This window comes from Clarias gariepinus, chromosome 2 (genome assembly GCF_024256425.1).
Source record: "Clarias gariepinus isolate MV-2021 ecotype Netherlands chromosome 2, CGAR_prim_01v2, whole genome shotgun sequence".
NCBI lineage: Eukaryota > Metazoa > Chordata > Actinopteri > Siluriformes > Clariidae > Clarias > Clarias gariepinus.
Genome location: NC_071101.1, coordinates 6514661 through 6528505, shown reverse-complemented (window position 1 = coordinate 6528505; position 13845 = coordinate 6514661). Strand labels below are relative to the sequence as shown.

The following is a 13845-nucleotide window of genomic DNA, read 5'->3' as shown; positions in this document are numbered from 1 at the left end:
TGGGGGGGGGGGCGGGGGGTACTGTGAGGGTTCACCACTAGAGGGCAGTGTTTTGTGTTTGTAGTTTTTGTTTGTAGCCTCAGTTCCCCAGAAGGCACCTCGGTTAGGTGATGCAGGTACACACCTGAACAAGGTAGCTTATTAGTCATGTAATAAATAGCTGGTTGTTCTGGGAAACTGGGTCGAGCATTAATTTCTGTTCTGTTAAGTGGTTTAAGGGGTTTTGTTTTGTCTTATGTTCTGTTTTTGTTTGTTTAATTATAGTTGGCCTTTTAATTTCTGGAGCTTTAAGTTTACAGTTTATATTTTTAGTATGTCTCGTTGTGTCCTAGCAGGATTAGCCTCTAGGAGAATTAGCCTTTTGTGTTTACCCTCATGTGTGAGTAACCTCTTTTGCATGTGTAGTTCTTAGTCTGTATAAATACTAATCAGTGCACTACTAACCTGCTTAGATCTTAGTCTGTCTAGTCTTCCAGTCTGTCTAGTCTCCTAGTCTGTTTAGGTACTAACCTGTTTAGCCACTAACCTCTAGAGTTCTTAGACTGTTTCATACCTAGTCTGCTGTGTACCTAGTCTGTTCATTTCTTGGGTGTCTGGCTACTAGCTAGCTTAGCAGCTAATGTGCTAAAGTCTGTCGTGTGTGTTTAGCCCTTGGATGTATTGTCCCTTGTGTTTAGACCTCTAATCTGTTTAGTGTGTCTTGTCTTGTCTGGTTAGTATCCCTAGTTTGTACTGTATTAGTTTGTGTAATCCCTTGTCTGTGTATTAGTTAATTGTTTTTGTTTATAGTATGCTCCAAGGTAAAGCCAACTTCCTTTGTTCATGTTTGGTTTTGTTATTAAAAAGACTCTTTTGTTACATGACGTCCCCCTCTGCGTTTATGTTTCAACACCATGCCCACAGTCCGACACCTAACGGAACGTGACAGCATCACGCGCAGGGGCGGACTGGCCATCGGGAGCACTGGGACATTTTCCGGTGGCCTGACAGTCGTTCTGGCCTGCCGGCTGCCGCTGTGCAGACGATCAGCCTGGCATGTGATAGGCTGGTGTATAACTACGAATTAATTGACGGATCTCTCAATCTACGAATCAGGCAATGGAAAGGGAGGGAAAGATTAGAAGATCAGGATGGAAAATTACACTCCCACATCACATGACCCAACGTCAGCGACGCACTGCCTAATATCTGGCTATATCCAGAGACAGGGTATATCTGACTAAATCGTTCAAATAATGGAGCGCAAAGGAGGAGCAGAGAGGAAGCGTATAAAAAAAAAAAAAGGAAAAAAGCCCTGGCCGCAGACGCAGCAAGCTGCTGCAAAATCCCAGCCATGTTCGCCAGTAAGGGAACAGGTCGGTCAAGATTACATCTACATTATATTTATAATAATTTGGCAGACGAACACTTTCATCCAAATCACTTACGTAGATCATCACAATCGATAAAACTAAACCAACAAACGAGCAACAATATGTAAGTGCTGCTGTGCTGTGTCAAGTCTCGTTTCGTCTGAAAAGGTGACGAAGGAAGCAGCAGTAGCACTAGTGCTGTAAATGCTCCTGCTGTTGAGCTAGAGGTGGTGGACAGTTCAGCGTTTGAGTCAGAGCAGGGACCTTCAGGTAAAGTTAAAGATAAGCAAAACTAAACATGCAGGCAGCAGGCTATACTTTTTAAACAACATGTGCTTTTTATGATTTATAAGATCAGGAGTAGGACTGTGATTTTGGGGACATACAACTGATGGCTGCACAATTATAAGTACAGATTATTGAACACGCTTATTTTATATTGCAGAGCAACTACATGTGCAGAGTGAGAGAGAGAGAGAGAAGGATTCAGGGAAAGATTAAGGAGACAGTGAAAGCCTTTATATCTCTTTTGATTATTTTGCCTGTCCACAGTCTAAGGATTTAGATTTTTTTTTTTAAGTATCACCCAATTCAAATGCCTACTGGTGTACCAGTAGTGCTAATTACCTACTTACTCTTACTGGTCTGTTCCACATAATGCCATAATTGAGTAAACATTGTTATCTGTTACTTACGCTGTCATAGGTTTTGTTAAGTTTATTTGTGTTTGTGTTTCTGATGCATTTGATAAACTATAGTTGAGCACTGAAAATACATAAAGTGTAAATATTTCAACATGTGAATGTGTCTCTTATTATCTCTTTTAAAAAGCCAATTTTCTATTCGTCATTGGTTTGGTAGTATAAATGGTGTATTCCTAGTGAGTTGTTAAGGGCTATTTTTTTATTCATTTATATTGCATCTGGTAGTCTACCTGTTACAATAATAGGGTTAGCCTACAAGTTTATCAGTCCAGTAGATTACATGAATAGGGTGGTGGTGACTGCAGCAGCAGAGGTGGCCTGGGAGTGGAGTCGAATTCCCGGCCTGAATTATTGTCCCAGTCCGCCACTGATCACGCGTGTTCTAAGTGAAAGACTGTAGTCATGTGCATAGTCAGGCTGTTGAAACACTTTCCATTACACATCATTCTGCGGTTTGGCCTGTTTATTCCTTATATTGTTGCTGAATGATTATTATCATGATGTATTATTAGAAAATTATTTGACCTGACCCATCCTTAAAAAGGATGCCTTAATTCAACATGTTTTTTTTTTTTTAACAGGATGTCTCATAGTACTAACATAACTACACTGATTAGTAATGTAAACACATTGTTGTTATTGTATAAACTTGTTAGTGTGTTTTATTACAAGTAAGTATATATATATATATATATATATATATATATATATATATATATATATATATTATATATATATATATATAATATTATAAATATATATATATATATATATATATATATATATATATATATATATATCTCACCTAAAGGATTATTAGGAACACCTGTTTAATTTCTCATTAATGCAATTATCTAATCAACCAATCACATGGCAGGTGCTTCCATGCATTTCAGGGTGTGGTCCTGGTCAAGACAATCTCCTGAACTTTAAACTAAATGTCAGAATGGGAAAGAAAGATGATTTAAGCAATTTTGAGCGTGGCATGGTTGTTGGTGCCAGACGGGCCGGTCTGAGTATTTCACAATCTGCTCAGTTACTGGGATTTTCATGCACAACCATTTCTAGGGTTTACAAAGAATGGTGTGAAAAGGGAAAAACATCCAGTATGCGGCAGTCCTGTGGGCGAAAATGCCTTGTTGATGCTAGAGGTCAGAGGAGAGTGGGCTGACTGATTCAAGCTGATAGAAGAGCAACTTTGACTGAAATAACCACTTGTTACAACCGAGATATGCAGCAAAGCATTTGTGAAGCCACAACACGCACAACCTTGAGGCGGATGGGCTACAACAGCAGGAGACCCCACTGGGTACCACTCATCTCCACTACAAATAGAAAAAAGAGGCTACAATTTGCACGAGCTCACCAAAATTGGATAGTTGAATACTGGAAAAATGTTGCCTGGTCTGGTGAGTCTCGATTTCTGTTTACATTTAAATGGTAGAGTCAGAATTTGGCGTAAACAGAATAAGAACATGGATCCATCATGCCTTGTTACCACTGTGCAGGCTGGTGGTGGTGTAATGATGTGGGGGATGTTTTCTTGGCTCACTTTAGGCCCCTTAGTGCCAATTGGGCATTGTTTAAATGCAACGGGCTACCTGAGCATTGTTTCTGACCATGTCCATCCCTTGATGACCACCATGTACCCATCCTCTGATGGCGACTTCCAGCAGGATAATGCACCATGTCACAAAGCTCGAATCATTTCAAATTGGTTTCTTGAACATGACAATGAGTTCACTGTACTAAAATGGCCTCCACAGTCACCAGATTTCAACTCAATAGAGCATCTTTGGGATGTGGTGGAACGGGAGCTTCATGCCCTGGATGTGCATCCCACAAATCTCCATCAACTGCAAGATGCTATCCTATCAATAAGGGCCAACATTTCTAAAGAATGCTTTCAGCACCTTGTTGAATCAATGCCACGTAGAATTAAGGCAGTTCTGAAGGTGAAAGGGGGTCAAACACCGTATTAGTATGGTGTTCCTAATAATCCTTTAGGTGAGTGAGGTCAATAAGTATTTGATCACCCTGTGATTTTGCAAGTTCTCTTACTTAGCAATCATGGAGGGTCTACAATTTTTTAGCATAGGTGCATTTCCACTGTGAGAGACAGAATCTAAAAAGAAAAATCCGGAAATCACATTGTATGATATGTTAACAATTTATTTGTGAATTACTGTGTCAAATAAGTATTTGATCACTTGCTTATCAGCCAGATTTCTGAACCTCAAAGACCTGTTATTTTGCTTTGAAATAGTGCAGCTAAACTCTTCTCATAATTCTAAATTCTATGTAGCAACATGGGCAAAACCAAAGAGCTGTCAAAAGACACAAGAGACAAAATTGGACAACTTCACAAAGCTGGAAAGGGCTATGGAACCGCTCCAAGATTTTTAAGTAAGAAAACTTACAAAATCACAAGGTGATCAAATATATAATACTTACAATTGCTTTTTAATAACCCCTTTTTTGATTTATTGTTATATGGCTACAACTCCAGGAAGGAGTCCAGAATATTTAGCTAATGTAGGAGCTTGACTCTGGGACACCGTGGACACACAGACACAAGACACAGTTTTCTCCAAAAATAAAATAAAGTAAGAAAGGGGAAATAGAAATAAAGTGAGGAGACTGCAGAATCTGTGAAAGTGTGAAGCAGAGTCCAGCAGCCATGACAACAAAAGGCCAGTGAGCTGTGGCAGCATCAGGCCGGGCTTAAGAGTAAAGGTGGCCGGCAATGTGGTGTGAAAGTTGAGCCAGCTGTTGAACTTAGTTAATTGACATGAAATATGGCTCGGACAAAAGAGTTGTCATTGAAGGATAATAAAATTAATTCTAAAAGGAAATGCAATACATGTATGGCAAAAGATTCACTTTGTTCTCTCACTGCCTTTAAAATTTGGTGATAGCTTAATAAAAAATTTTAATAAAAATGGGATAATCACAGAAGAAAAATATAAGGGTGGCCCAAAGGAGATTTACAAATTGTTAGGATGCGAAAACTCAAAGCAATATGCCTTTAAAATAGAAAATGCACAATAAAAATGTATATTGAATACCAATATTGTGTGTTATATTGGAAACCTTAGGTTTGGTGATGAAGTAATTTTCAGGATGATAATGCATCTTCCCACAACGCTTTACATTTATTTCTTTAAGAAAGACATATCAGCTCAATGAGTATGGACCTTCAAACCTGCACTGTGCCATAGGAGCTTCTGTAAATACCCTCTTGAAAATGCCTGTTACAACTAGAACAGAGCCTGACTCACCCCTAAAAAATTTTTTGTAGAGTAAAGATAATAGATAAAAATAAAGAGACTTTCTTGTCATTGTAGTGATACAATGAAATTTGTTTTGTAGCTCTCAGAGAGACCAGTAGCAATAATAAACATAAGAATAAATTAAGAAATAAACAAAAGAATAAACACAAGATAATTGCATTAAAAAATTATAAATATAACAATATATACAATGGAATATATGTGAAGTGGGACCTAGATCTTGGTGAAAACATTAAAGTGCAAAACATGATTGTCCAAGATAAGTAGATATTGCTCAAGTTATACTAATAGCCAAAATAACACAGTCCTGGTGTAAAGTGTTTGGTGCAGTAAAGTGTCTGGTGCATTAACAGCAGCATAGGGAAAAGGGACAATCAGCTAATTTTGTTATAACCGCCTTCAGCTTCAGCACCTCCAGTATGTGTGTGTGAATATGTGGGGTGGTGTGGGGGGTTGGGTGTAGGGGGTGATGTAATACAGGCTACAGCATTGGGAAAGAAGCTTTTTCTCAGTCTGTTACTGTGTGTCCTGATTGTTCTGCATCTTTTGCCCGATGGAAGGGACACAAACAGTAAGTGTCCTGGATTTTACAACATGCCCAGGGTTGTGTAATTTCCTGTTCTGTTCTGGAGGTTATTAATAAAATACACAGATGTGGAAGTAAAATAGCTTTGCTGGTAAAATGTAATAAGTACCAGATTCTGGTTGTATTTCGAAATATTTTGAAAATTTTAGACATAACACCTTTAGAAGACTTAAAGAAGTTTATTAGTTGCTTGTACATTTGAGTTGAAGTTTACATCAGTAATTTGAAACATGGTTAAAGAAACATCTATATAATCAAATGGTAATTCTTATATGTTTTAGGAGCATGATTGATTTTGTGGCACCCAGAAGTATATATGAGGGACATACCGGAAAGGCTACAGTATGTTCCTGTGACTGTTGTGACCATTGTACACAATGTTAAAATCACGTAAAAAATGTAAAAAATTATTTGTGCATTTTTACACAGAGATTAGCATCAAGTGCTCAACATGGGTATTATATTGATGGTAAATTTCACTTTTAATGTAATTCATGCATTTTAAAAAGAAGCCAGTTACAGTAGCTATTAACATAGACAGAGTCATCTGTAATTCTGATACAGCAGGGACTTGCTAAAAAATGTTTGTCATTGCTGTTTTATCTCCTCAAGAATTCCAGAAGCTTTTTATTATGCAAGTTAATGTTATTAATCAATATAATAAGTAATTAATAAAACTGCCATAACATATCCACAAGAATTCCCGAAGTGTTTTATCATGCAAGCTACTTTAGTTTTATTAATTGATATAATAAGTAATGAATAAAACTGTCCACAAGAATCACATTTTTTTTTTCATCTTTTTTCCTCACTATTTCACTCTAACACTTTATAACTGTGTCCATTTCCTGGGGTACATTTTCAGGTAGATATTTTTCCCAATGTTTATCATTTATGCAGTAAAATAATTAAACCTTATTTACCATTATTATTATTATTATTATTATTATTATTATTATTACTACTACTACTACTACTAATAATAATAAAAAATTACATAATTATATAATTAATTTCTAAGTAATAATCACTTTAAATCTGAAAGACATTACAATGTATTGTTGTAAATATCATGAAAAAATTCTACATTTTTGATATTATCTAAATTAATAATCAAATTACACAAACAGTAATAAATGAAATTGTAACAAAATTTATACCAGGTTCCCCGGAGCTTTAAATTTGGTCACACTTTTATGAGTAAATAAGGTTGGTCTAATAAAAGCATTTAGAAGATTTTACTATGCATTTATGGTGAAATTATTTTATTGTGTTTACATTTACATAAATACTTTTAATTATCTAATTTTTTAATAATAGTTATGCAATAATTCCTGATATATTGGCTAAAACCTTTAATTTTAAAGATCGTATTGTCATTTTAAGATCCTTTTTAAAACAGATTGGAGGGAGAGACAGAGAAGAGAGACCATTTTAATGCTGCTTAATCAATCTGTGACACCTTGTGCTGCTCAGTTGGTCTTCGGAGTGACTGCTGCATAAATCACTTTGTCTGACTCTAATGCTGTGTTTTTCTTTGCAGTTGCTCTGGACCTTCTTTTGTACTGGACACTTGCATACTGAATGTTTTCTTCCTGTATAGAGAGACAGCGCACCATCACATTACACTATAAAATAACTGCTCTTCCAAATGTTACTATTTACTACTAAATATGTAAGTTATCATACAGTGGTGTCTAAACTAAAATGTTGCAAAAAAAAAGCATTTTTTTTGCATACGAGCGACCAAATGTTTATTCAGGTAGCCGATCAAAACTTGCTTTCGTCAATGGGAAACCAAGCAACGTGAGTTTACATATGTGTATGGGTCCTAAGAATGTTTGTAACACTTGTTTTAATTAATTAATTTAAAAGGGTTACACAAACATGGGACTTTTATCTTATCTACAGGTGTTAAGAAAACCCAAGAAAATGAAAGACACACAAACACTCAATATACCAAACCCAAAAGTTATATAAATAAGACACCGTCGTGCACAAAATACGAGTGCAACTATAAACTAAATATTTTGGTGTTTTTGTGAATGGATGAATGGGTTTAAGTCCTGTGTACTGTGTAAGTGTGTGTGCAGGAGTATTGTATCGGCCTCAATGGCTTTATGAGACATTTCACGATGATGAAAAAAAACTGTGCTGTGATTTTATTCCAAAGGCGAGAAATTCAATTTTGATGCATCTGCAAAGAGATCTGCAGGACTGGGGGAAAGTGTCAAACGGTTGTATGTATATAAACAACAAAGGAGATTTGGCCTCTTATCATATATATTAGCACCTTGCCTTTAAACATAGTCAGCTGACCTCATTACCTCACCAGGATTCTTCACTCATGAAAAACTTTTCTTCAAAAAGAAAATGGAGCCACTTTTAGTTTGGATTTTAAAGCAGCTGGTGCCAAAATGGAACATAAATTAAGGTTAAGTGAGGTTTAATGTTTATTTAATTTATATTTTACTTTATTTAGGTGTTTTTTTTATGTTTGATTTGTTTTATATGCAAAAATATGATTAAAGTGTTGGGAATTGGTAATATTGGTAATATTTTTGTGTGGCTGGAACAGATTATCTGCATTTACATTATTTTCTATGTAAAATATTGTTTCACAATATGGAATTTTACTTTAAGAACTCGCCTCTGGGACGGATTATATTTGCTTGCCAAAATACCACTGTAATACAAAATGTCCTAAAGCTGCTACAAAAATGAATCAGCAGTTCACTCCAAAGCTGAACATACAGATGCAAACTGTGGGTGGACTCAGTGTAACAGTGACTGCGTTTCCCTTGTGTTGAGCATTATAATGGGAAGCTATTTATTTTTTTATATTGTATAAGCAGTAATAAATAAAACAGTAATAACACAATACATCTCTGGCACCTTTTGTTTGGAGTCTGTGGGGTTACTGGAGAAGCGGCAAGACGTTAATGACTTTCCTGAAAGGGACAATTAATAATTAATATAACAAAACAAACACACACACACACACACACACACACACACACACACACACACACACAGATTATTTTTATTCCTGGACATTTCATTGTTATTTCAGTAACATAGTTTAACTAACACAAAGTTCTGTGAATGAGTGTAAGATTATTACTCAATGCCTTTATAAAATAAAACTGTCTGTTCTTGTACTTTATATTGCCACCTACTGTACGTTTCTGTCACTACATTCAATTAACTTTGATTAATAAGGTAACAGTTGATTATGTGGATTATTTGAGATTAGCAAATTATTCAGAGAAAATATTTTTTTTAATGTCTTAACACAACCAGCAGGGCATTCTTTAACCTTTTAAAACATTTTTTACAGTTTAATGTAAAATGATGTTAATCAGAGATGATAAAGATAAATAATTGTACCTTTGAATATGCAGCAAAACACAAAACTGAGGTTTATTAGGATTGAGACTGAACACACACACACTGCAATCCAGAACTCTAATCCTGTAGACCGCAGGGTATCCTGATGCTTAGCTGAATTACAGGAGTGATTTTTTGGGGCAGGTGAAATATCTAAATACAGATTGACACATATATCAGAATCATGCAGAGAAAAAAATGTTTAAATTTATTTATAATGCACCACTCATTAAATCACCAAGATTCATATAACATTTATCTTACCAGCTTTTTTTTTGTGAATTTTCCTCTTATCAACTTTTTATCAGGCACTGAGCACTACTGTTCACTGGCCCATCAGTCAGAGTGTCAGGAAACAGTAGTGCTTAGTGTCTGAGCTGTGACTGATGTGCCTTAATAATACAACCTTTACTGTAACTACAGTGGTCAAGACTCTTCTTGTCTAACTTGTCCAGTCAAAAATATGAATTTTCTTTTTCACCATTTCTTTGAGTGTTTTATCCCCCCTGAAAACAGTGATTTCCTTTTTATGGTGTCCTTCCATTATTAGAATTTTTGAAGACTTAAGAAAGACTTTCACAGGTCGACAAGTCTTTTGCCGGTCTTTTTCACCTGATTGAGGATTTCCTGTGTTCCTGGTGTGAGCTATGCTATACACCCATTCTTGTTGAGAAAATGAACTATGGACATGCACAAGGCAGAGTTAAAGTTGCCCGAGCAGCTGTATATTTCCCCTGTTTTGGATAAGCATCCTTGGGAGAACAAAAATAAAATTCTATTTTATTTCATTTTTGCTATTGTGGTTGCATAAATATAAGTCACTCATAACTGCATAAGTTCAAATAAATTGAACTGAGTTATCAAGTAATCAAATAAATGTGTATTATGTTTAATAGCTGATTACTTTATAATCATTTATTATCATGTAAAAATGCTTTTGTGACCCTTTACAGCTTTGTACTGTACATCTCTACATTGCATCTCCTAAGCTCCTGTGAATTTTCAAGGGATTAGGTATGGATCATACTAATCAGGCATGCTTTAGAACAATAGATTTGTCAGTAATCTGACTTTATTTAAGGTTCAAGCCAATTTATTTTTAAAGAAGTTATTGACACAGTGGTCTACTTGTGTTTTCCAGCCTGCACTGTGAATGATTACTCAGTATGATCAATAAATACATGAAAACAGCTACTATGTGTTATTTCCTTAGTCAAATTGTGTTTGTCTACAATTGTAACTTAAATGAAGATAAGCCCACATTTTATAAGTTTAAGAACAAAAAAAAAACAAAACAAAAAAAACCCCCTAGTAATTCCAAAAGTTTCACAAACTTTGTCTTTATAGGCACTTAACAAAAACCTTAATTCTGTTTTTTTTGACAGATATTTTTATATTTATCTGATAAACTTATCAGTTGATTATCTTGAGTGAGAAGTGTCAATTCACCTAATCTTAAATTGTACCAATTGAAGTATTCCAGTGTCTCCTTAGTCTTTAATTTAATTGTACTGTATGTTCACTGGCAAACCTCCAAATTAAATAAACCAATAGCCAGGAAGGGAAAAAGACCTCAATCAAAACTAAATAAATGAATGAATAAATATATAAATTATTTGTGTTTTGTTAAAAGTATGATTTTATTTATCAATCTCTTTAAATCTATTTTCAGGGGATTATATAATTTTGTATTTATCACTTAAATAGACAAATGAAAATGCTAAAAATTTATGAATATACATAAAGACATTAGGCATCAGTTAAATTAAATATTGTTACTGACCTGCAAAGTTGAGTCTTATGAGTTTCTCAAACTGTTTGTGTATCCTGTTTCGACCTTCACAGTAATAAAACCCCACATCTGTCTCTCTAACTCCAATAATCACTAAAGTGGCCAAACTGCTGCTTTCTTTTATACCAAAATGGCTTTCATTCACAGTATAAGAGAGGGAAAAGATTTTGTCTATGCCCAGTAGTTCAGCAGATATCAGCAGCTTCACTTCATCAGATCTCAGTTGATACCATGATATCAACGGATAGTCAGTAATGTTACAGGGCAGGGTGATGGTCTCTCCAGGATGGACATATCTGACATCTGCTGAAGTGATCTCACAGAGACATGTTGTAAAGAAAGCTGAAAGAACAGCACATTAAGAGAACAGATACATCAGTCAGTGTGTCTTCATTTAGCAACTGCTCCAGATCAAAAATTATTTTTAAACTACAATATTTGGTTACAAATTGTTACACTGTCATTAAATACTGCTTTCATATTTTTGTTAAAACTGATATATGACGCTATACTATCCCTAGATATATAAGTCCTGAATACCATTTAATTTAATAAAAAATGTAAATGTATAATCTACTCTTTTCTGGTATTTTTTATATGCAAACTCACCAAACAGAAGCTGTGGTATGAAGAGACCACGTAGATTAACCATTTCTTCAGTGGGACGCTACAGTGACTGACCTCCCTAAGGTACTGTAGCAATGCTTTTTTTCAACCTGCCTTTTAAACCTCTCTGTTCCCACTGTGTGTCTTTAGTTCCTGTTTAGCTGCAAGACGTTATATCCTGTTAGGTCAAGTGTCCAGTCAGGGGCTGATCACTAGTTCCTTATATTAATTACAAAAATTATGGTTTACAGCTCATGGAAATAAGAATAACAGTATATTTCGTGGGACACTAGCACAGAAAGGCTCTCTTGGCATGAACAAAAATACAGCAAAATCAAATAAATACATTTTATCTGTAGGTTCCAAATAAACATCTTAGGCTGCAACTTGGAGAGCTTTTTTGTTCATAGGAGTCATGATCAATTGTTATAAAAGAGTCGCGTGGCCGGAGGCCCTCAGGGTCCTCACATGAGATTTTGTTGCATAGCTTATACACACTTACACGTATGCACGTGAAACCTAGTACACATTTAAAGCTCATTGGACTGAACAACTTTCACATTGCATGTCCTGGGCTCTACTCAACAGGTAGTCAGTTATTTTGGGTTGTTCGCAAAATGCACCTGATGGATTTTGATATACTCCTTCTAGGGAATTTATATGATTGCCACCAAACCGGGCCAATGTAATCAAAAGACATTGAAATTATGGAGGGATTTTAAATGAGGCAGCCGGGACAATGCCTTTAACTTAAGCTGAAAAGTGGTTAATAACTATCTGTGTGACATTATATTGAGTGTCATGGTCATTGACATCACGTTTAGTTGGTTTTTGGTTTGTGTGAGTGAATCTATGCATGTATGTGTGTGTGTGTGTGTGTGGCATGCGTACGCGTATACGTGTTTCGTGGTGTGTTTGATATCTTTCTTTGTCTCTGTTGTTTGTTCATTATTTTTACCATAACGTTGGGTTTTTATAAATTGTTTTTTTTTAGTTATGATTTTTGTGTTAAGTGTATCTGTGTTTGTACTTACTTTTGTTGGCAGCTATTTTGTCAATAATGGCTGTATGTTGAGTTATTTTCAGAGGACAGTAAATTTATACTGTTATACAAGCTACACATTGACTACTCTAAAATATATTCAAGTTTTATTTCTACAGTATTGTCCATTGAAAATATATACTTAAATTAAATGTTTGCTGAAATTAGAGGGGTTTACCCACTTGAGTGGGTATTATTGCATCTTCCTGTGTCTCTTAAGTGTCACTGATGTTTGTTACAAAATCCTTTGAAAAGATTCAATTATTATATTATTTATATTTATTTAGCCTAAATGATGGTTTCACAGCCACAAACGTAGGAGCCATGAAGATGATGAGGATGCGTTCATTTTTTGGCTAATGGTAGACGGCGCCCTCTGTTGGATTCTCAAGGTTTGCCCTTCAAAGATGTTGCAAGTTGAATTAAAATAGTTATGCTTGTTCTGTTTCCAATATGTACTGTATGGAACAATGAATGAACAATGTCTTACAGAAATCCAGATGTCTACAAAAAACAACCAGTACATTTGTAAACCTTCTACGAATTTTCGTACAATCATGTAGAGTATGCATATTACCAGTGGTGTTGCAAGAATATATATCACTAGAGCCTTTACTGATGCCTACTCCCAAATTAATTTTACCCTGGAAAAAGCTGAAGTTAATGTACAGTGTCATGAAAATGTATTTGCTCCTTTCTGATTTTTTTTTGCATATTAGTCATACTTGAATGTTTCAGATCATCAAATAATAGAGAAATTTGCTTTCTGAAGTTTATTCCTCCACAGCAATGTGAAATACTCATTAACAAAATTCAGTTTTGAAATAATGATTTAAATTATTAAGGGAAAAAAAGATCTCCAAACCTACCTGGCACTATGTGAAAAGGTAACCCTAACCCTAATAACTGGTTGTGCCACCCATGGCAACAACTGCAACCAAGTTTTTGCAAAATAACTATAAGTCTTTCACATTGTTGTAAAGGGATTTTTGTCCTCGCTTCTTTGCAGACTTGTTTTAATTCAGCCACAATGGAGGTTTTTCAAGCATAAACTGCCTGTTTAAGTTCATCTCAATCGGA

General features: G+C 35.2%; 1 protein-coding gene across 1 annotated transcript; it reads right to left on the bottom strand.

Annotated features, from left to right (window-relative positions):
* Window positions 1–6094: 6094 nt before the first annotated feature.
* Window positions 6095–11849, bottom strand: LOC128513130 (uncharacterized). The gene is made up of 5 exons (XM_053486786.1): window positions 11727–11849; window positions 11109–11459; window positions 9326–9478; window positions 8831–8886; window positions 6095–7530 (listed from the first exon to the last, which is right to left on the bottom strand). Exons 1-5 carry the CDS (start codon window positions 11767–11769, stop codon window positions 7408–7410), a joined length of 726 nt encoding a protein of 241 aa, XP_053342761.1. The 5' UTR covers window positions 11770–11849; the 3' UTR covers window positions 6095–7407.
* Between the last annotated feature and the right edge of the window lie 1996 nt (window positions 11850–13845).

What these genes read in the sequence shown, in the direction of transcription:
- LOC128513130 (XM_053486786.1), bottom strand. Translation starts at nt 11,769, where the DNA reads ATGGTTAATCTACGTGGTCTCTTCATACCACAGCTTCTGTTTG. An exon ending in CATAAGACTCAACTTTGCAG is followed by an intron (nt 9,479 to 11,108) that starts GTCAGTAACAAT and finishes ATCTGTATTTAG; the next exon opens with ATATTTCACCTGCCCCAAAA. An exon ending in GTTTTGCTGCATATTCAAAG is followed by an intron (nt 8,887 to 9,325) that starts GTACAATTATTT and finishes TGTCCCTTTCAG; the next exon opens with GAAAGTCATTAACGTCTTGC.